The following is a 21670-nucleotide window of genomic DNA, read 5'->3' as shown; positions in this document are numbered from 1 at the left end:
AGCAGTGCCATATCAGACCTATGCATGTGTGACTTTGTTGGAGCAAAGCCAGGGAAATAATCACCACGACATAAATCCAAGAAACTTGTCCTTGTTAGCAGAAAGTTTCTCACAGGGCAGGGCAGTTCACCCTATTTTACTTTTTTTTTCCTCTGGGGTTTCTTGATTGCAAACTTAGCTTTTAATTAGAAACACAATGAAATACAAGGGAATCCTCTAAAAAGTATGATCATTTTAACATTCATCAATGTTATCCTAAGGAGTTCCTTTTAAACACATGCAGCTGTTTCACAAAGCCAGACACATTATAATAGTAGCTTAAAAAGGAGTGGAAATTATTCTGGCTGGTCTGCAAACCACTGCACACGCAGGCTTGCTGCCCAAGGAGGGAGTTTAACAGCAGCACTGCTGGAGGGTGATATATGATGTGACATTAAAGGGAGCTGAGAAGTACAAAAAAAATATTACTGCTGGGACTGAAAGAGTTGCACTCTCAAGCCATGTGGGGTAGGAAATGATAAATGTAAGCATGGCTCCCAACCTTCACTTAAAAGCTAATGTAAAAATATATTAAGCTGATAGCCTGGCTGGGGGTTCCTGAGAGTTGTCTTGTTTGTTTTAAACCAAAGTTGCCTCAAAACGAAAGCTGTGGTTCCCAGTGGATGGTGAGTTTGTGACAAGAAAATAAGCTTTATTTAAACCCCCTTGATTGTTTATTTATTTGTTTTAATTACTTTTCTAGAAAAAAAAAAATAAAGTATTGAGCAGCCTACCCTTAAATAGCTCCTTACTGAATTTGCACTGTAAATATTGTACTTGGGGGAAAGCAAGAGTACCCAAGAAGGAAAGAAGTGAACTCTTAGCTGCCTTACCATGGTGTAACCTGAACACAAGAGAGGGGAAAAAAGAAAAGCACAGATGGTGATGTTAGTTTGTTAAAAAAAGCACCAGGTAAGCAATTTTTTTTTTTTTTTAAATTGTTTAAATTTTTGTTTTATTTTTACTTAAGTTTTCCCAACCGTGTTTCTCTGTAATGTAATTAGAACAGGTAATTATACTGGTCAAGCTGTGCCCTTGTAACAGGAGGGACAGCCTGTGTCCAAGGTGGGACAATCAATCTTGAGAACAGTCTGATGAGGGAAAATACTCCCCAACTGCTTGGTGTTTGTGCTTAACGCTGGCTGCAGGTGGTCAGGTGAAGTGTGAGAAGTGCACAGAGCAGCTTTGAATCAGCTGCTGCTGAAAGGGTGTCTTTGCAAGTGTGAACAAACCTTTTGGGGTTTCTTTTTCTAAAGGTGATTACCCAAGGACAATCACTCCTCCGGAAAACCGATCCAGTGACACCGAGATTGGGTGCCTGATGTGAGGGTGCTCAGGAAGGAGAATGTAACCAACTCCTCAGAGGGAGCTGATAAAGCTTAAAAAAACCTCCCCTGCACAGGACAGAAACTAAAACCTCTGAAAGAGCGTAGCTGCCCTGCAGTCTAGAAACACAGTTTGCTCTCATTCGAGGGGAGAGCAAAAATTTGGTCTTAAAGAATTTTTTTAAACTCGTTGGTTAAGTTCTTCCAAAGTGCTTTCCAGATCTGATATCCACACCAGACTTCACTGGCTCCTTGTCACCTTCACTTGTGATAACGTGCTTAGACAACAAACAGCCTCTTTTATGGAATTCCCTCCATAATGCTCTTGGTTAATGTTCTATCTCCAACAAATTTCCCAAATGCATTTTGCTATTTAAAGACCTCAAACTTCTATATACTTCTATCTTTTTGATTTTTTTTTTCCATTTTCTGTAGTCGGGAGAAAGAATAAGAGCAGTTAATACAAGACATCCCAGGCTGTAATTATGCAACTTCTGAAGTTAAGAAAATAATGTTTGCGTATGCTCACCTAGATGACAATTCCTTCTAAAACCTGAACCTGTGACTCTAGGACTGTGAAATATTTTGATCTAAATATCGATCTCACCTTACAATTTTAAGGAATGCTAAATGCATCCATGTGGGAAAGATTTTGCAACTCCTCTTCAGCCAGTAACAAGGCAGGCAGTCTGACATTCAGAGGATTTGCTGTATATCAGCATCTTGAAAGATACTCTCATATTTCATGTACTGTAAAGATAAATGCTAGATTAATAATAATATTATTAGACCAGTATATTTTCATAGACATATTTCAAAGCTTTGTTGTAAGTAAACATCACTGGAAATACACTTTAATTTGCCTTTAGTTTGCTTGTACAATGACTGTACTTTGAAACAAAAGATTGTTTCTAATCCCCAAATGTGGGCTGTGAGGGTATTGGGAATTAGATGAAATGCAAGTTGCACCCAGAGAAAACAGGCCAAATTCCACCCACTGTCCCAACACAGTGTCTGTACAATGGGTGAATCCCCAGAGAAAATAGTCCAAAGATTCCCTTTAAGTGTATTTTGTCTCTGATTTCAGATATATGCCTTTACCTCAGAGCTCAGTGTAGCAGCCTCTGCTTTCCTGACTGGAGAGAGGAGCCTGCTGAGCTCTGTGCTTGGGAAAGACCAGGTACCAATTTTCCCTCTGCCTTTTTCAGCCTGGGCAATTTTTTTTTTTTTTTTTTTTAATTTCTACTACTAAAAAATCCATTTCCCAGGGAGCTCCATGGCACCTGGGCAGCATCTGAATGATCTATGGTGAGAAGACAGAAAGCAGAAGCAGTGCCTTTGATTACACTGGAACATTTGCATAGCAGAGAAGGTTTGAACTTCTGTGTTTTCAGAGCCTTTTTCTTTGCTTTTGAAAAGACAATTCAGAATCCAAATATATATAACAAATTGATCCAGTGCTCCATGGAAAAATATGGGTCTAGCACTGCACTTCTAGAAAATCAAACTAAAAATTTAGGGATGGCTCTTCAGCCCAGCAGCTGAGGGTGATGGAGGTGTGAGCAGAGACCACACAGAGATTCACTTGCCTGATCCAGTGGTCAGCTGCCACTGCTGCAGAGGACTTACAGATGGATTTGATTGAGGTTTATTTGCAAACACACGTCCTCCCCTCCTGGCAGCAGTCCTGAGACACAAATCAGCCAGCAGGGAGCTGCCAGCACTGCCAGTCACACAGAGATGAGCTCACTGCTGAGGCTTCAAACGGATAAAGGCAGCTCTCTGCAATTCCACATTACAGTACAGGCTGCTTGGAGAAATAAAAATATCCTTGCAATGCTAACTGGCTCAAATAATAGAGATAAAGGCAAAATTTCACAGTGTGCACAACTTGGGTCCTTTCAACTTCACAAACTGCAGGTTCTCTTCCTCTCTTTCCCCCTCCACTGTACCATTTATCTAACAATAAAGATTTTTAAGGACCTGACTCTAGAGATTTATTTATACAAAACTGCTCTCAGTACCACTGGATATTTTTAACATTTATGCATTTTGTTAAAATGAGAAGAGAAAAAAAATAGATGTTATTTTTTATGTACCCCTGCAAGTTTGGCTTTTAAAATAAATTACCATTTAAAAACATGTAAATACCTCAGCTAAAAAAGAGTTCTGGGAATCAGTAATCTACTATCAACTTTATTTTTAGCTTTGCCTGACTTTGAGTTTCATGTTGTTTGGGAAAAAAATCCCAGAAGTTCCTTCCCCTCCCATTTACCCAGTGTTACACTGTACAATTTATAGCGACTCCAGATGGAAAAAACTTACTCCCATTTGTTTGCTGGCATGAAGATAAATATAGCCCCCATTGCCAGAGAATTAAAAACAACTATCCCTGCAAATCACTTCAATTTTCTATTAGAATTTCTTTTCCCTTACTCATCTGAAAGGTGCAGCTTCTTTTTAAAAAGAATGATTAAAATGTTTCATTTGAACGCTCTCAAAATACCACACAGAATAAAATTGAAAAATTTATTCAGAAACACAGGTAAAACATACAAATATGTAAGTGCAGAAATTATAAGTTATTATATAAAAAATTATTGGATAAACCCAGTACATTCAGGTGCAATTCTAGACACAGGATTCACAAATGTGAGTCCCTATACAGTTTTCCTTCTATCAGCACTGGGGAAAGACGGCTTTGCCAACACTTTTTAAACTGACAATAAGTATGACCTTGCCATCCTGTCTCATGAGTAGATGTTACAAGCTAAAATGGTCCCACTGGATTTATTGGAGGAATTTATGCAATGAAGAAATGTCCTGAATTAAATCTGACAGACCTTGAAATGAGAAATTTGAAAATGAAAGATATCATCTCTTTATACTTTGTAAAATAAGAGGCTCTTCGATGTTCGTGCCAGCCATCCTTCCTGGTTCTGGAATTCTGTCTGAAAATGAAACACAGACAAAAATATTCTCATCCATCTGGAGGTCCAAGGTGTTCTTCTACTTGTCAAAGGTTATCTTCTACTATTATCAACTCTGATGCACAATGCCATCATAGAGAACCCAGGCAATTTTACAAATAAATGTTTCAAAGCAGCTGTAGAGGATAAAAGCTTTGCATCACTAAGATTAGACTTCAGAGAACTTCCAGCTCAGCTGTAGTGAATGAGGTAAAGAAACACCATATTCCACACCTTTTATCAGGATCCCCAGTCTGCTGAAATACTCATGCATCTAAATAAACAAGATAATTTCTGAAGTGAAAAGCAATTTAGATGTTAAATAGGAGACTTGGCAGGTTGAGTTTATGAATGGACTTGATTACCTGAATATGCAGCCTAATGAAAAGAGCTGGATAATTAGTATTTTAAACCCCATCACAAGCAGAAAGTAATTTCAGAATATATTTACTTAAAGGTTCAAAGCCTTAAAATTTTCATGGTTTTGTTAAGTTCTAAAAGCAATGTGCTGTTGTGTCTTATGATTAATCCTGAGTTCTGTAACTAATTGTAACCAATTAAATCTCAATGTGAAGTTTTATTGCAGTCAACAGGGCAGGGTAACCCTGCATAGTCAGTAGAAACAAGTGTACTTTAAAAACAATTCTCCTATACACTCAATTTGTTTTAAAAATGGAGAAATTTCTGACACGAATAATTGTTTTCTCCCACACAGAGATGTAATTTATAGCAGTTTTGGTATGGAAATTTTGTTTCTTCAGCCCCCTCTTCTGGCAGAAGAAAACCAGCATTGTCTCAGTGAATTAACTGTTAAAAAACTGTTAGTACTTCTCACACTTCTTGGATGTCAGTAAGACCTCAGGCTTCATACTTTTGAAACTCTTGGATACAAACCAAAAAGATTGTAGTATTAACAGGAGAGTAATAAATTTTCGCAGTAAAAAACGAAGCAATATGCCAAGCAGACTCTTAGAAGGCAAAATCTGGACCAATGAACCTTTTCATTCTCTAGCTTAGGTGGTATTAATTGTAACCAGTCCAAAAGCAGACCAGAAAAGGCAAGTAAGATTTAGCAGTGTTTACTATAGAGCAGTGAATTTTAGGCTTAAGCTTTTGTGGCAAATAGGATATGAATTAACTTCTCAGAAAAGGTTTATGCCCATGTGAGGAACTGACAGGTAAAGAGTTAAGAACTTTCTATAGAAATTAGGTTAAATTAGGTAAGAAACAGAGATATGCCCACTATTTAATATATTTTATTGAGGTTAAAATGTTGTATTAAATTCCCAATATAGTGAGACTGTCTGTAGTTGACCATTTTAAGATTTGTAATAATGTCAGAGAGTATAATTTGGCCAGCTGAACTTTGTTTGGCCAGCAAACAGTGAACCCAGTTGGTGCCAGATGAAAGCATTCCTTGGACAGAGCAGGAGGTATACAGCGTCCAGCTGGATGTTTATGCATGGTACAAGAAATCTATAAAAGTAACAGATTAAAGTTCTGCAAAAATAACATTGCACCCACCTTTTTGAGTTCTCTCTGCAGGTGGTTTGCCAAGGTTCTGCTTTGGATAAGTCAGCAAAGACACTTTAGGAGGGATATTCTGGGCACTTTCTTCTTTACCACCATATATGAAATGAGAAAGAATTCCATACAGGAGAGGTCTGCTTAAAGGGGAAATTACAAAAGTAGTCTATAAAGTCTATAAAATATTGAGCATTAACAATACACCCTTCCCCCAGGACTTCTCAGATCTTAATATTTACTTCTACAATATGTACAGATGTCTTTAATGACTTAAAACACATCCAAGTACCATTACATAAATAAGCACAGACCTAAGCTCCCCCTGAACACCAGCTCAGACTAGGAGACACTCTCCACTGAACTCCAGCTCCCCGGGGAGGTGAAGAACTGGAGTGTGTTTAGCACAGGAGCACAGATCCACATCCTCACCCATGGATCAGAAGGATCCACACACTCACAACAGATCAGACTTTGGTGGGCTATAGGCCAGTCCACCCCAGCACATCTCAGACCTGGCCCTTCCTAAGCACCTGACAGGTTCAGACAGCACAAGGTACAGAGAATGCTCAACGTGCCTGAACCTGCTTCAGCCCTCAGGTCATTAATGCACTTTCATTGGAGCACTCTGATTTTATATCTAATCTCACAGTAATATTTTATTGTTCCACAGAAGAACTCACAGATATGCAAAGAGCTTTCTGTAAAAAGCAGACTGTGCTGGTAGAGAGCTGTGTTTTGGTGCACAAGGGCATTATCTGGAGAATGACACCGTGTTGGCAGAATTCGGTGTTAGTTTGGAGTGTGTCTGAAAGTGGCCCCATGTTTGGCATTGGGAAACAGAATCCAGCATATTAGAACAGGCCTGGGATCAGCCACATTTCAGTTGGTGAGAACACTTACATGTGATTTATAATAACACTAAAGAGAAAAATGTATCTGTATACAGAATATAGAATATACAGACTACACTGTGCATTCCAAAATTCCTCCTTACACTGATTTTGCACTTGCATCTTCAACTACGTTCAGCTCTTTGGCAAGAAATTCTCTATCCAAGGGCACTGCAGGCTGGCCAGATTCTGGAAAACAAAATCCCTGCATCTTAAGACTGGTAAGAAAAATGTCACTGATTAGCAGAAGACTTCAAAAGACATCTGTGAGAGCTCACACCTCCCTTTTAGACTATTAATAACTAACAGTGTATTGTAATTCCAGGGAACTCACTTCAGCATTAGTGATTCATACTGGTATAATTTACAATAGCACATAACAATTTTTATCTTCACTCTTAAAGAATCTAAGAAAAATATTAAAGAAGTCTTACAGTATGAATTCATCAGGCAAACAGCTCTTTCTCCAAACTACTACTCTCAGGTGTTTCAAGAAATCTGAGTTTGCAGGCTGTTATCACATTTTCTTGCTCTTGAGTCAACTACTGTGTCAAACAATTTACCTCAAGGGTAAAGGAGCAGAGAGAAAGTTTTCTTGATAAAACTAACGAAGTGATTTGGCTAAATGCTGCAAGCAGAGCTGCGGAGAGGTTGTTTGTACCCTGTTAACTCCCACGGGAAGACAAGATTATGCAGCTTGTCACACTTACTAATTCCACAATATCAGTGGAATTATTCAATCAATCAATCACAGATCACTATCACAGCGATGACACAAACTCAGGGCCGATACCTGCCGTCAGGACAGACGCTGTGTATTTATACTTGTTGTACTGCAGGTACTCCCGGATGAGCTCGTTGATCAGGAGGTTCTCCCGGGACAGCGCCGGCCGCGGCTCGCTCTGGTCGTCCAGGGCATTGAACACTTCGGCCCTGATCCTCGCTTTGATTTGGGCAAGAGCTCCTCTTTTTTCCAGCGTGTCCTTTAAAACTATCACCGTGAGAAGGCGCGTTAATTTAAAGGCAGACGCGTTCAAGCAGTGGCATTAATTAGCCCCCACACGGGGCTCTGGCCTGTGCCCAGCGCAGCAGCGATAAGGTATCTGCACCTGACCCGCCAGCCCAGGCACGGCACAGATAAAAGTTAAGCCTTCGGAAAAGTCACAAATACAATTTTTCCATTTTAGTCGCAAGCATACGTTCTGGCAGTTTAAGAAGTAGGATGTTAGTGCACCGAGATGCGTTTAATACTGAAGTATACTGAAATACAGCCCACGGTACATGACGGGGGCAGCTCCGACAGACGGGGCAGCGCCGAGGGACGGCATTAGCGCCCGCGGCAGCTCTGAGACCCATCCGGGTGGCCGCGGAAGGCCGGCCCTGCCCTCCCCATGGCCCGACACAATCCCGGCCCCGGCCCCGACCTGCTTTGAGCTCCGCCACCGTCGCCATGGCCGCGCCGGGACCCGGATGGCGCCGCGCGCACTGCGCAGGCGCGGGGCTGGGCGGGAGCGCCTTGAGGGTCCGGACAGCGTGGGGGCGGGTGGGAGCGCCGTGAGGGGACAGCGCGGGGATGGGAGCGCCCTGAGGGGACAGTGCGGGGTCGGGAGCGCCCTGAGGGGACAGCGCGGGGCCGGGAGGTCCCTGAGGGGACAGCGCGGGGCCAGGAGCGCCCTGAGGGGACAGCGCGGGGCCGGGAGCGCCCTCTGAGGGGACAGCGCGGGGTCGGGTGGGAGCGCCGTGAGGGGACAGCGCGGGGATGGGAGCTCCCTCTGAGGGGACAGCGCGGGGCCCCGAGTGCCTTGAGGGGACAGCGCGGGGCCAGGAGCGCCCTGAGGGGACAGCGCGGGGCCGGGTGGGAGCGCCCTGAGGGGACAGCGCGGGGCCGGGAGCGCCCTGACGGGACGGACAGCGTGGCTCCCGCCCGGCTTCTGAGGGAGCGGGAGCTCCAGGGGATCCCTGTGCTGCCAGCGGCCCGCGGGCAAGGTCGTGCCGGGATAGAATAACCAGCAGCGGCACCGTGCTGCCCAGGGAACCACCGCTCGGTGTCCTGCTCTGCCTGCCCGCAGTCCTGCCCCGTGTCAGGACTGCCCTGCTTTCTCCCTCTGTATTTCCAGAGGTTGGCGAAGATCGGGGAAGGAAACATGGAAAATGAACGAGAATGTCTCCCATGTGTGTGGCGGAGGAGTTTTACACCGAGTTCCTGACAGATGTACTGTTGATTAAAAGGACTCGCCGAAGCTGAGCTTCTAATGAAAAGGACTTGCCAAAATGTAACTCTATACGGGGTGTTTTGCAAGCCTGAAGATCCCTGGCGTGTCTGGAGACTTGTGTGTGCTTCGTGTTGCTGGGATGAGTCAAGAGTGTTTATTTTGTCAATGCATTAAGTATTTCCCAAAGGAAATGCAGCCAGTGTGGGTGAACAAACTGGATTTGCCATTGTCTAGATGGAGCAGCCTGCCGGGGCTTGAAGGAAAATGTGAGACGTCTTAGTCAGTAAAGACGAGACTGAGTGTTGGGGTTGGGGAGGTTGTTAGGATTGTTTTGTTTTGTTTGTTTTTACATTTCCTCTCAAAGCAAATATTTATATGACAGTCTTTCAAAGCATCTCGGGTAGAGGTCAATAAATAAAATTTAGGAAAATCAGAAGTGATGGTAAAGTCAATGTGTTTCCTTAGCCCAGCAGTGGCTGTCAGTGAGTCAGAGCAGTGTTTGCCCCTGGCCACCCTGAGCCCACTGCCCGCATCCCCAGGGTGATTCCGGGGACAAAATGATGCTTATGTTCCATGTTACAGCATTTTCACAGTCTAAACATGTTTCCCTGCATTCTTCCAAACTTCTCCATGACCTGCTGAGTCACTCTTCTATCAAATCTGATTTCCCGTTGATAAATTGTTGCAGTTTTCCACACTGCTTCAACTTCCCGTCCTGCTTGTATTTGTATCCCACAAAAAAAGCTCATATGGAATTTTGTGCGGTTCTTTTTTCTGCTTGCAAGGGAATCTCCTTTTTATACAAGATTTCTTATATTAATCTTTGTTTTAAAAGATGCTGTTACAACAATGGTTTGTGAAATCCATGTTCAGTGACTTTCTGGTACTCTGAGGCCTTGGTTCTGTAGCCCTGCAAGTTTGGCCCTGTGTCAGCTCTGGTTTTTCTCCTCCACAATAAATATTTTGAATCTATTCCATTTTTCTTCTGAACTCTTTTGCTTCCTCTCACATTAATTATTTACCCTGTGTTTTGACTGTGCTTTGGTTTACAGGGAAATAGAATTAACTGGAAGAGCACTAGTTTTGAGGTGGAAATCCAACAATCATTATTTGAGGAGAAACATCATTGACATGGAGCATGATGATTAGTGACATTGGGACAGTCTGGGGCTGAAAGAAAAATATTTAGAATGTGAAACTTAAATTTTGTTAGTCTTTTAGCTTACAGTAATATCTTGAGAAAAACGTGGGTAAAAATGTATATTTATAGACACTCTTCGCTTCATGCTTATTTTGCATATAAAATAAAGGGAATGATAATTGAACATTTAGCTGTTCTCTACTATAAAGAGTTTAACATGATGTGGATTAAGGTATGGGTTAAACTGACAAACTGGTAGAACTCGTGACACCCAATGTGTGTGGTTTGATCTTTCAGTGATGATTGTGCTCCATTCATCAATGCAGATGGGAGCTGGTTGGGCTGGTCTCAGCTGCTGCTGCTCTTTGACCTGACACCCCGAGAATGCGGGATCCAGGGGGACAGGCCAGAAATATTGCAGTCAGATGGACAATCTGGTCACCACCAGCACAGCTCTGAAAGTGCAGGTGGATAAAGCAGTCTGTGATACATTTTTTCTATGTGTGATGCTTGCCTTTAAGTTATATGCTAAATGAACAAGACTTGTGTCTTTTTAACGACTTTGTCTGTTACCATAATTGCCCTGGATGGACAAGAGCATTTTAAATTGTGGTTTGTGTGATTAAAGATTTCAGATGTTACTGTAGAGTACTATGTAACCACCCTGCTATTTCCTGCAGCATTTGATGCCATTCCTACATATGTACCACCATACTCCAGCTGGTCTATTCTGGTACAGTAGTCAGGCGAGCTGACGGTGGATTTAACTGGTGCATTTTAAATAGGATGTGAAGAGTGCACTGCGAGACACAACCCAGTGCAACCACAGGGCTGTGCAGTTAGCTCAATTACTACATATTTTGATGCAGACCTGGTTGTGGATGAAGTTGTTTTGTTTCTGTTCGTGCTAGTTACCTTGAACTAGGTTAGGGCATTGAAACCAGTACAACTGGTTCATGCTGGGAAGTGAGAAGTGAGCTATTTGAAGGTGAGCTTAGGCTTTCCCTGGGGCCTTCCCCATGGCCCCTGCCTTGGCTCAGTCCCGCGGGGCCAGCGGGGCGCTGCGGTACCTCTCTCTCCTCGGGGGTACGTGGGGACCCTGTTCCCAGGGGCCGGAGCAGGGCCACGGAGAGGGACATGCCGTCGTGCCCACGGCTGGCTCGGGTCCAGCCCGGCGGGCAGGTGCGAGGAGCAGGCCTCTGGAGGGGTCCCTGCTGGGGCAGCTGACCCGAGCAGGCGAGCGCGCCTGCGGTGCTCCGGGGGCAGCGATTCCGCCCTGTGAACGCTGCCGGGGGCGCGGGGCATTTCTGCGTTGAGCTCCGGCACGCGTTGGGCTCCGGCCGAGGCTCCTGGGTCCGCCGCCCGGCCTGAGGCGAGGCGTTGGTGGCCCCGCGGGGCAGCCCCGGTACCCGCACGCGGCGCTGACCGGCCGCCCCCTCTGGGCTGGGCCGGGCCGGGCCGGGCCGGGCTGGGCTGGGCTGGGCTGGGCTGGGCCGCGCAGCGCGGGCGGGGGAGCCGGGCTCGACATCCCCCGTGACAAAGGAGCCAATCAGGGCCCCGGGCTGGCGCTGCCGGCCCGCCCCGCCCGCCGCTGCTGCTCGGCCGGGAGAGCTGTGCACGGGGCAGCGCCGCCGCGGGGGTCCGCGGTCGCCTCGCCGCGCTCCATGGGGATCGAGAGCTTCTGCAGCGCGGACGCTTCCGAGCCCTTCTGGGTGAGCGGCGAGAAGGGGGGCTCGGCGGCGGCTGCCGGTGTCGGCACCGGCACGGAGGGATGGCGGGGAGCCGGGTGGGGCTGGGGTGGTGACGGAGCCCGAGGGGGCCGGCCCGGCGGCGGGGAAGCGGGAGCCTGCGGTGCGGGCGCTGTCCCGGGCAGAGCGCGGGGGCTGCAGTGCCCGGGCTGTGCTGGCGGAGGGGCTGGGCCGGGCCGGGCCGGGCCGGCGGCTCGTGGTCTCCGCCCGGGCACGGTGCCCCACGGCCGGGTCGCGGAGCGGGCGCCGGGCCGCCTCGTGTGCGGGGCTTCCGGCAGGGAGATGCTTGGAGAGGAGAACTGGAGAGGGGCTGCCTGGCGGGGAGGCTGGGAAGGAGCTCCCGGGCGGCCGGGGCCGGTCTCTGCCCACGCGTTGGGCCGCTGGGCTGCGGTACCCGGGGCCGTGCGGTAACAACAATAACGGTGTCTGGCGCGGCCGGCACACGGGAGCCGTGCCCGCCCTGAAGGAGGCCACAGGCGCGCTTTCTGCACCTTTATCGCTTGTTTGTACGGCAATATTTTCTCTCTTCCTTGACGAAGAGGGCTGAGCGCAGGTGCTGTGCGGGAGCTGAGAGGCAGCTGTGCCCAGGTGAGCGGTGTGGGGACCCTGCGGTGGGTTTGCTCAGCTCAGACACGGGTCCTGTGCGGGCCATGAGGGGCCGGCAGCAGCAGCGAGCACCTGGAGAGCAGGACCGCAGGGAAAATACACCTCGGAGCAAACCGGTTGTTTGTAGAAGGAGGTTGTGTGGATGAAGGGAAGAGCTGGAAGTTAGGAAGATAAATGTGGAGTGAGAGCTACTGAAGTCAACATAAGGAAGAGGACTACTCGTGTATTCATATTTGCCAAATAGTTTTGAGCTAATGAGCTTCCTTACTAGTGAAAAAATAAGATAGGATCAGATGTCTCAATAAATACCATTGTACTATTTATCTCAAGAACCATTAGGATATTACTGAGTAGATACTTTTAAAATCATCAAGACCAAGACAATTAGTTTTTTTCCAGCTGATCAAAGTGGCTGTGCTAACTTGCTTTTATATTGCTTAGAGTAATATCTCTTTTCTTCTGTTTCTCAGGTTTTTCAGAACTGGGTAAATTATGAGTTGTCATTATACGTATTTTTTTCTCTTCTCTAGAAGCAGATTTTTCCTTTGGAGGGCTTAAGAGAATGCATGTTTCAGAATGAGTTTATGGAAAACCTGACTCGAGAGAGCAGTAGGATTGTGAAAAAGAGCTGCCAGCTCATTCTTTGAGCTGTGTAACATCAGGTAGACGCAAGAACTACACACAGGATGTTGGAAGCAACTAGTTTATTTAGGATTTCTGGCAGCACATTCTTTCAATAGGAAAGCTGTTCTCATGTATATTACTGCTATTTCTGGTATTTTTGTAAAAGCTCCTCTGCAGATTTTTTCCACTAGTTGCATTGATTCCCAGCATTTGGGGATTTTTTATCCTTCTCCAGATCACATGGACTCTGCCTTTCATTTCTTCCAGCTAAAGATCCTATGGGTGTAGTTGTTTGATTTCTGGGTTCTTCTGATCCCGCAGAAGAATAATTGTGCATTTCAGTGAGGATTAGATGTGCCTGGAAAAATCTTCCTTTATGCTGAACTTGTCTTCATAAATAACACTCTGTTTTCACTTTGTCATTGCATCATTCCCAGTAGGGGAGAGAGAAATGCCAGTTTGGGTGCTTATGGGTACTCTGGCTGCTACTTTTTCTGACATTTCCATTATTGCTGCTGTTTAAAGCTGAAGTTGTGGTGAATTTTCAGAAATTGTCTATGTTTATGCAGTGTTTACTGGGATTTTAGATATGTCCTGTGGTAGGGCTGCTGTTCTTCCTGGCTTCTGGACTGCACTCTTGTGTTCATCAGAGCTGGGTGATAGCTGCATACACAGTGGCACGTGTTCTTCATTCTTGTGGTAGCTGCATCAGCTATTTTGGTTGGTCCTGAAGTCTTGGTAGTGGAGCAGAGGGATTTCTGGCCAACTCAGCTTTAAGGAGATGATGTGTTTTCTGTCAAAGCTGATCCTGAGTTGTGGTCAGCTCAGTTTTAAATTGTGGGGGAGACTGTGGCTGAAAGGATCTAATGGACCCTTAAAACTGTATGCTAATCTTCTTAGGCTTTGCTGGCCAGGATTTTTCTTGTTTGCACACTCAAGGAATGTTATTGTTGAAAGTTCTTGTCTGAGAATTAAACAAATTGGTTTTATTTAATACTTACTCAGAAAGGTCAGGAACCCAAAGAAGATTGCCATCTTCTTCACTGAGTTATTTTTCTTCTTTCTCACTGTCTAACCTATCTTTGTGCCCCTACTCAGTGTGTTAACTTCACTGCAATCAGATTTTACTGCATATAGTTCTTTTATAGAACTTTACTGCATCTTGCTTCCTTTGAAATAGACTCCCTTTTTAGACAAGCACTGTTAACCCTTGCTTCCTTTAGCTGGTATGAATATGCCATCCATAATATAAAGAAAGGTACAGCTGTGCAAGATGAAGTTACTATTTACTGATAGCTATTGATGACAGTAAAAGCTTGAAAAAACGTAGTGGACTTGGGGTAACATTTTGCACTACTTGCATTCCAGCTCAGTGAATTTAAGGGCCTGTCCAAGCTGTAAAACTGACACACTGAGATAGCTTTGGCCAGAATATCAGGGCTGTCTGAGCACAGTCTGCCTTGTTTCAATAGCAGCACACAAAAATGCAGAGGTAAAGCAGGGTGAGGAACACTGTGCTTCCAGGTAAGCAGGATAAGTGTCACAGCAGATGTAGAACTCACTGTACACTTTGGCCTCCTGACCTGCCTGTCTGGAGATATTTGAACATGCACAGTTGGTGGTCTCAGTGCAGGTGCCTTTTGAAATAATCTGGGTTTTCTTTGAATAAAATCTTGGTTTCAGTTTTTTTTTCACAGCTTGTAAACTCTGCAGTACCATGTTTAGCAAAGTCTTTTCATGTTTGAAATTGCTAAAGGAAGAGGCTAACAGTTTCTGTGGCACTTTGAGATTTCAGAGCTCTCAGTAGGGTTTTATTGAAAAGAAGTGGGAAATATGCATCTGAAACTTTTGAGGTTCTTGCTTATACTTAAGGGCATGTGAGATAAATGGTTTATATTATATAAGTTCTTATCATGTTGCTCACAGGCAGACACTGTTTTTTAAAGTTAATTTATCTAAAAGTCCTTTATTTTAATGGAAATTTAGCAGAATTTTTTCCCATCGTTTTCTAGTTAGGTTTTTCATTGTTGAGAAATGATTGAAAGCAAGTAATTGCAGTCATTTCTAGGAGAAAATCAAGCTTTCAGCTTCTCTGTTTTGTTTTGAAAACTGGAGTCCTGTAATGATTCAAGCTGTATCTCTGGCTGTGTAAACCCTGGCCTGTTTCTTCTCTGTTTGTTCAGAAAGCTTTAGTGCAGCCTCTTCACTGTTAGTAAAGAAGGGGTATCCACACACTGTTGCTAGGTTTAGCACTTTGTGTGAAAACAAGCTACAGAAGTGACTGGGTGAGTGAAGGTGAGGCAGAACCTCACACAAAATCTAGGGACAAACTTGGAGGGATTGGGCTTTGATTCCTTTGCCATTATGTAGAGTTCTGTCTGAGGCTTTTGGGCATGTTTTGGGTTTGTCTGCCTAAATGAATGTATTTTCTTAGTGCTCATCCAAAGATGTTATGTTTTGTATTTGGTTGACACTGTTGTAGTGGGAGAGATCCATAATGTAGCTTGATAGAATTTTATTAAGAAAAAAAAGTATTAATATTCTTTAATGCATTGCAGTTATTAACTGACATTTGTGAATTGATACTGTGTGACATAAACAGCTGCTGTGCTTATGTTATTTATGAGGACACTGGTAGTTTTACCAAAATAGACTTCCAAACCTCTGAAGAAAAAAAAAACAGTCTTCTTATGTAAGGAGCAATTCCATGTTGTGGAGATCTGTGGCTTATGCCGTCACACATCAGATAGGCAGTAAATTGGCACGTCTCTTGGAACCCTGCAGCTCTTTGCACTGTAAGATATGTCTCTAGTGCTTTCTCAGTGTGGTTGTGGTGAGGCTAGGGAGGGTCTTGGAGGTGCTGTGGGAGGGCACTGGGTGAGCTTGATAAAAGCTGTGGGTTTAGTCTCTGCTGAAGAGTGTGCAGGTCACAAAAGTGCTTGTGTTCGCTGACACAGGAAGGTTATATGTGCACAGCATTTGGAACAGACGACTGGCCGAGTGATAAACAAGGAAACCTTTACACAAAATGGTGCTTTATTGTAATTAACAGCAGATTGCATGATTCTCATGCCTTGGCTGTGGTGTTTTTTAGCAATAAAAGCCAGAGGCTTATTTGTCAGCTTTCTTCCATTTATGAACACAGGCTAAATGTGCATAGAAAAATTAAACTTAGATTAGAAATGAAATGGATATCCCTTGATCCAGAATAGATCAATTTAAGGGGAATACAGGGAAATTAAGCCTGATAATCTGTTGTTGATGGGGATTTTCTGAACAGATGACCTGTCATTCTACAGCTGGCAATTCAGAATTGCTCAGAAAAGTTAAACGTGGGAAAAAACTCGGCAGAATGCCTGAATAACTTGTGCTGTTTCATGCAATTACAATGCAGTTTACATTGAACCACTGTGCTATACTGGGACCCAGTGAAGGTCAGCCCGGGTTGGCTGAAGTCACTCTGGGTCACATCTCTAAAAAGCCTACTGCAGGGTACTGACCTTTTGCTTACTTTTAATAGAGTCAGAATTCCTTGCATCACTGTTTTCTCACTCTTTGCATCTGTAGGAGCTGTAGATACAGTTTATCCCAATTTAAGCTGTTACCTTAGTCTCTTGGTAAGATTCTTACCCAGGTGTGTTCAAACTTCAGTGATTTAAACTCAAGGTACAGGCTGTTGCATTATTAAGCAGAAGCCCTGTGTTTGGTGCAAGGAGATGAGAGCAGGAATCCTTTTCTTTTATCCTTTTAGGTAACAGTGATTTCAGTGAAAAACTTTGCAGAAGGGTAAAAACAATCCTTAGGTTCCGAAACTAGAAGTAGTAAATATTTTGTTGTCAAGTGGCCAAATGTTTTGTCATGGTACTTGCAGATACAGCAGGGTTTGGAAATGCAGTGTCTGTAGAGAGAGCCTAAATATTAATTTTGCAAGTGCTATAATCTGTTCTATGTTTCTCTGACACAAAAAATAGCCATAGTTTGGTGGCTTTTAGCTTCTTAGATTACAAAGCTCAGCTCTTGTAAATGCCTCAGCTTCAGGTGCTCCTTTCTCTGGCAATTTGTTAGCACCTGCTTCTTATTTTAGGCTAAGGGGAAAAAACCACAAAATATGTGGTGTTTTTTTTTTTTTTTTTTTTTTTTTTTTTTTTTTTTTTTTTTCTTGGAATTTTACACACAGTTCCAGCTGATGCAGTGCTTTCTATAATAAAGGATCTCAGCTTTTTGTAAACAGTAGGAAATACTCACATGTGGGTTTGGGACAAGGAGGTACAGACACCTGATTTAAGTTCAGGACCAGTTATTGGAAGGTAGAAGCTTTTCCTTGTCTGGGTTAACAAGTCAAATCTGTGTTATGTAAGTAATTACTGTTGAGAACGTAAACCATTAAAACCATTAATAACTTGCTAAAACCATTTCTGATAGAGAACATTATGAGAAATTAAGGGCATTTTCTTGTCACTAGAAACAGTGATGTTTCCCCCCGCCAAATCTTTATATAAATGATCAAAAAATTTAGGGCCCTTGTTTATTATGTGATTATTATTTTTTGTAACTTTTCCACCTCTTGCTCTAACAATCTTGTCTTTGACATCATTAAGCTACTTTAAGAATTAAGCTTAGATTTCAGAATTTGAAATGAAGGAAAGGCACGGTATCTTCCCTTTCCTGAGGTCTCAGTCTGCACATGGTGTTTTGGGAAGCTGGGCTAGAAAACTTTTGTAGGGATTCTGGAGTACTTTTCTTGTACAAGTATCTGTTGCTTGTCTTATCAACTTGTCACTCCCTGTGATGCAGCAGGAGCAGTAAGCACAGCAGAGCAAATCTGATGCTGATGAAGATTGTGCCATGATCACGCTTGTTTAGTCTTCATTCTAAATATTCTCTTAGACAAATGGTGAGCCTCAGCACAGGTTTCATGACTCCAAAACCTGAATGGCAGAACAAAAATGGCATATCAGGTATCAGGAACTTTTTCAAAGCAAGGTCAGAGTTCCTTTAAAGCAGCCTTAAAGAGAGAGCGGAGGTCCTGTTCTGCACTTCTTTTACTTTGTAGGCTCAGCCAAATGTGCCAAATCTCCTGTCTGGGGAGTGGCAGGAAATTTGCTGTCCTAGACAGATGCCATGAGGCCATTGGCTTTTAGCCTACACTGAGAGAGAGAGAGAGAGGTTCAGTCAGCTTGTGGTTTTATAGGTGCTACACTGGGAAATTTTTCAATCCTATATCTAGAGGTGACAGATTGTAAGACTTCCTATTTCAGTGGGAAAGTGATGATACTATTATAATGAAAGTTGTCAGCTGCAATTACAGTGTTAATGCCTGAGAGAGCTAATTACTTTCGTTCAACTAAATGTAAACATTGCATTAAACAGAAAGTCTTTTACTGTTGGGGAGATAAGATTGATAAACTTTATCTCGGTGTTACAAAGAAGGTGTTTTTTCTGTGGATGATATTCAATAGTGGGTACACAATGTCAGTGTCAAACTCCATTTGAGGGAGTAAGTGTTGACCATGATGTTAAGATTCCAGTGTGATTTTGTAATTTCATTTTTTACATAGCTGTGTGGTAATGTTTTAAGTCACTTTTCAGTCACAGTTTGGTTCATGCAGGTGGATTTAACAGTGTGGCTGGCAGCCTGCATCTCCAGCACACTTGCACACAGCAGGCGTGAAACCGAGCAATTTGGGTCTCTCCATCTCTGCCAGTGAGAATTTTAAAATATGCCGTGGGTCAAGTGGGATTATTGATGTGAGAACAGGCAACCCCTGGCTGCTCACTTGACAGCCTTTCCTGGCTGCCAGGAGAGGAAGCCAGCATCAAACACTGTTATTCCTCAGATTAGCCATACTGGAGGAGTGCAACTGTCCTTGGTCTGTCTTCCCTCAGCAAAGGCAGAATAACTGCCCTTTTGTGTTGCAACTTGGTCTTACAGTTCTACTGCCAACGCTTTTATCTTGCCCGTTCCTGAAATTTTAGACAGGAATTAGTGTAGTTCTTAATTTTCTTAGGTTTTATGCACTGTTAAGTAAGTGGTTTACCTGTGAATGGATTCACTTGATTCTGGGGAATGCCAAGCATTTTTTTTGTGCCCTTCTTGTAGACAGAGGGTTTAATTTCAGATGTGATAGGAAGGTTTTTTGTGCCATGAGAGAAAACATGCTACAGGGCACTAAAACTGTGGACTGGTATTTTTGAACTGTAGTGCTGATGATAGAAATGAAAACTGAGAAACAGGTCAGGTAAAGTTAAAAATACCCCTCTGCTATTTTGGGAAACTTTAAAATTGTTAAAGAATTTTTGAAAAGAAAAAACCAACCTGAAACTATTTAACATCTGAGATATGGTTCTTCTGGACTACATTAAAGCTAAGCCAAAAGTGAATCTCTCCCAATATCTATCAAGAAAGGAATAAGGATCAGACTGTTTCTTCTCCAGTGGGTTCCTGCAGTCACAGCTTAAAATAAAGGCTGCTTCCAGATTATAGAGTCTAATAGCTATAGACTGTACCCCCTTTTTTCCTCCTATTCTTTTATGGCAGGAGGCTGCTAGTTTGTGTAGGCTTTCAGTAGTTGTATGTCTGTCATTTGATGTGACTTTGCAAAGTAGAAGAGTTAACTGATAGGTCAGAGTGAAAATTGTTAATCTTTGAGCTGAGAAAAATGGAGTCACTTGATGTTTTAATCGAACTTGCTAAAACAGGGTTTCTAAAACTTGAGTCAGAAAAAATGTCATTAATTTGCTAATTAATGTCTGTTACATACAAAAGTCTGCTTCAATGAGTGTTTCTGCATTTTGTTTGTGATGGAAAAAAACAAATCTGAAACTGGGTTTATATAAAGCAAAGGAGAAGCATGTACTTTCCACCGGCAGAACTAGTCTAGACTTGTGTAACTGAACCTGTAATTTAGATGTGAATGCATGCTGGTTTCATGGTGAGAGTGACATGTTTTCCAGCTGCAGTGGAATCTCCTAAAGCTGTGGTGTCCATGCAGAACTTGGGGTATGCCTGCCTTTTGTGATGGATTGAGCTCCTCTTTGTCCACTGTGGGGAACCACAGCTCAGTTCAGACTGAGAGTCTGCTGCTGATGTGTCCTACTGACACATTGGTGTGTCACTGCAGTGGCCCCAGTGCCTTTTGGACTGGTGTTAACTGGGAGCCTGCAGTGGCTGCTGGTCAGTCTGGGGGACCTGAGCTGCAGGGCTCAGTGGGGACACCGGGGGCTCAGGAGCAGGGGTGGGCTCTGCAGCTCTGTTCTGTCTGTGCTACTGCCTCGTGTGGACATGGCCTGAGGGAGCTGCACCTGGGGAAACAGCAGGAAAATACTGCTCTGTCCCTCTCTTCACATGTTCCCTGTCTTTTGCCACCTAGATGAATGTAAAACGGAAATGGCTTCTGCATCTCACCTGTGTGTTGCCATTTCTTTTGTACAGAGAAGTGTTTTTAAAGCTCAGCATGCTCCTACTTGATAGCAACAGCCTTTGGATGAAATCCTGGAAACATGAAAGAGCTGATGTTGTTGTTAAATTCTAGCAGCAGTCTTGCCCAAAATTGTCCACTTGTCCCATCTTTCTGTTCTGAACCCTGAAGTACCATTGTGTGGTACACCCTTGCCCTTTATGCAGAGACAAACACCTCCAGATACCTTGTAAATATGAAAGTCAAATGGAAGATTGCACATTTTTAGAATATTCTCCAGCCAATATGCATAGCAGTCATGCATACAGAACTTCTTGCTTTTATTTTGCCACGTGGCAGTGACATGCATTGCCTGCTCTGACCTTGCTGGTATTTACCAGATTCATTTTATAGCAGGCATTTACAAACAGGGAAAAATAAGTTACCTTCCTAAACAGTGTGTAGATCTCCTAAAGTTTACTCAATAAAAAGCCCTGGTATCCTTTTGTTTGTTTCTCGTAAAGCTGATTTACATCCTGTTGATTTACTTGTATAATCTTAAAACTATCTTAATTTGTGAATTGTAAACTGTTCTGCAGAGTCATGAGACTTTTTCTTGGCTGTGGCGCTGGAGTAGAGCAGCTGGGACTTGGAAAGCCGAAAACATTTGTGTGGTGGCTAAATGTAAGGATGACTCAGCTGAAATTTCTGATGAGTTATGCAGTCAGGAAACTTAATCAGCGTGTGGCCTGCCCGCAGCGTCTCCCAGCCACTGCCTTGTCACGAACAGCTTGTGACCCCTGTGCAGACACAGTCAAACATAACTGGGCATTCTTATCTTCTGCCAGTGTTAATTCCCTTGAGTTGGCTCTAGGAAGCTCAGAGATTTTTTTTTTAATGAAAAATTAAAAATGATGTGAAGTGAGAAGAATTTTTAGGATGCTGTGGAATTAAAGGAGAAAAATTACAGCTGAGTGTCCTGTGTATGCTGTCTGTTGTATCAAGTCCTAGATTGTGACAGAAATTGAGGGAAATGGGGAAGGAAAATGTATCTTCCATTCCTCTTTAGATCTGTGTTCTCTTTGTAATTGTGTTTGAAACTGTTTATTCAGTGGAACAAGGGGACAAGGAAGGATCAAAGTGCGGTGATTCTGGGCAGTGGGATCTGCTTTTGACTTTGATGTTGGAATA

General features: G+C 43.6%; 2 protein-coding genes across 3 annotated transcripts in view; one reads left to right on the top strand and one right to left on the bottom strand.

Annotated features, from left to right (window-relative positions):
* Positions 1 to 3879: 3879 nt before the first annotated feature.
* Positions 3880 to 8229, bottom strand: CEP20 (centrosomal protein 20). Of its 2 annotated transcripts, none has more exons than XM_083872403.1 (5): positions 8175 to 8229; positions 7544 to 7741; positions 6855 to 6939; positions 5858 to 6000; positions 3880 to 4315 (listed from the first exon to the last, which is right to left on the bottom strand). In XM_083872403.1, exons 1-5 carry the CDS (start codon positions 8200 to 8202, stop codon positions 4239 to 4241), a joined length of 531 nt encoding a protein of 176 aa, XP_083728529.1. In that variant the 5' UTR covers positions 8203 to 8229; the 3' UTR covers positions 3880 to 4238. The 2 variants fall into 2 exon arrangements, with proteins under 2 accessions (XP_083728529.1, XP_083728530.1); XM_083872404.1 differs by having other exon boundaries at positions 5858 to 5997.
* A 3455-nt stretch (positions 8230 to 11684) lies between these two features.
* The window catches only part of LOC310915406 (multidrug resistance-associated protein 1), a 47038-nt gene continuing 37052 nt past the window's right edge, over positions 11685 to 21670 (top strand). The window contains exon 1 of the mRNA XM_083872276.1: positions 11685 to 11816. Coding sequence (XP_083728402.1) covers positions 11769 to 11816 — 48 coding nt within the window. The 5' untranslated portion in view covers positions 11685 to 11768. The remainder of the gene's footprint in view (positions 11817 to 21670) is intronic.

Source organism: Zosterops lateralis (assembly GCF_965231275.1).
Source record: "Zosterops lateralis genome assembly, chromosome: 15".
Lineage (NCBI taxonomy): Eukaryota > Metazoa > Chordata > Aves > Passeriformes > Zosteropidae > Zosterops > Zosterops lateralis.
This window is presented reverse-complemented; position numbering and strand designations above follow the sequence as displayed.

What these genes read in the sequence shown, in the direction of transcription:
- CEP20 (XM_083872403.1), bottom strand. Translation starts at nt 8,202, where the DNA reads ATGGCGACGGTGGCGGAGCTCAAAGCAG. An exon ending in AGCGTCTGTCCTGACGGCAG is followed by an intron (nt 6,940 to 7,543) that starts GTATCGGCCCTG and finishes TTTGTTTTCCAG; the next exon opens with AATCTGGCCAGCCTGCAGTG. An exon ending in TGCAGAGAGAACTCAAAAAG is followed by an intron (nt 4,316 to 5,857) that starts GTGGGTGCAATG and finishes TTTCATTTTCAG; the next exon opens with ACAGAATTCCAGAACCAGGA.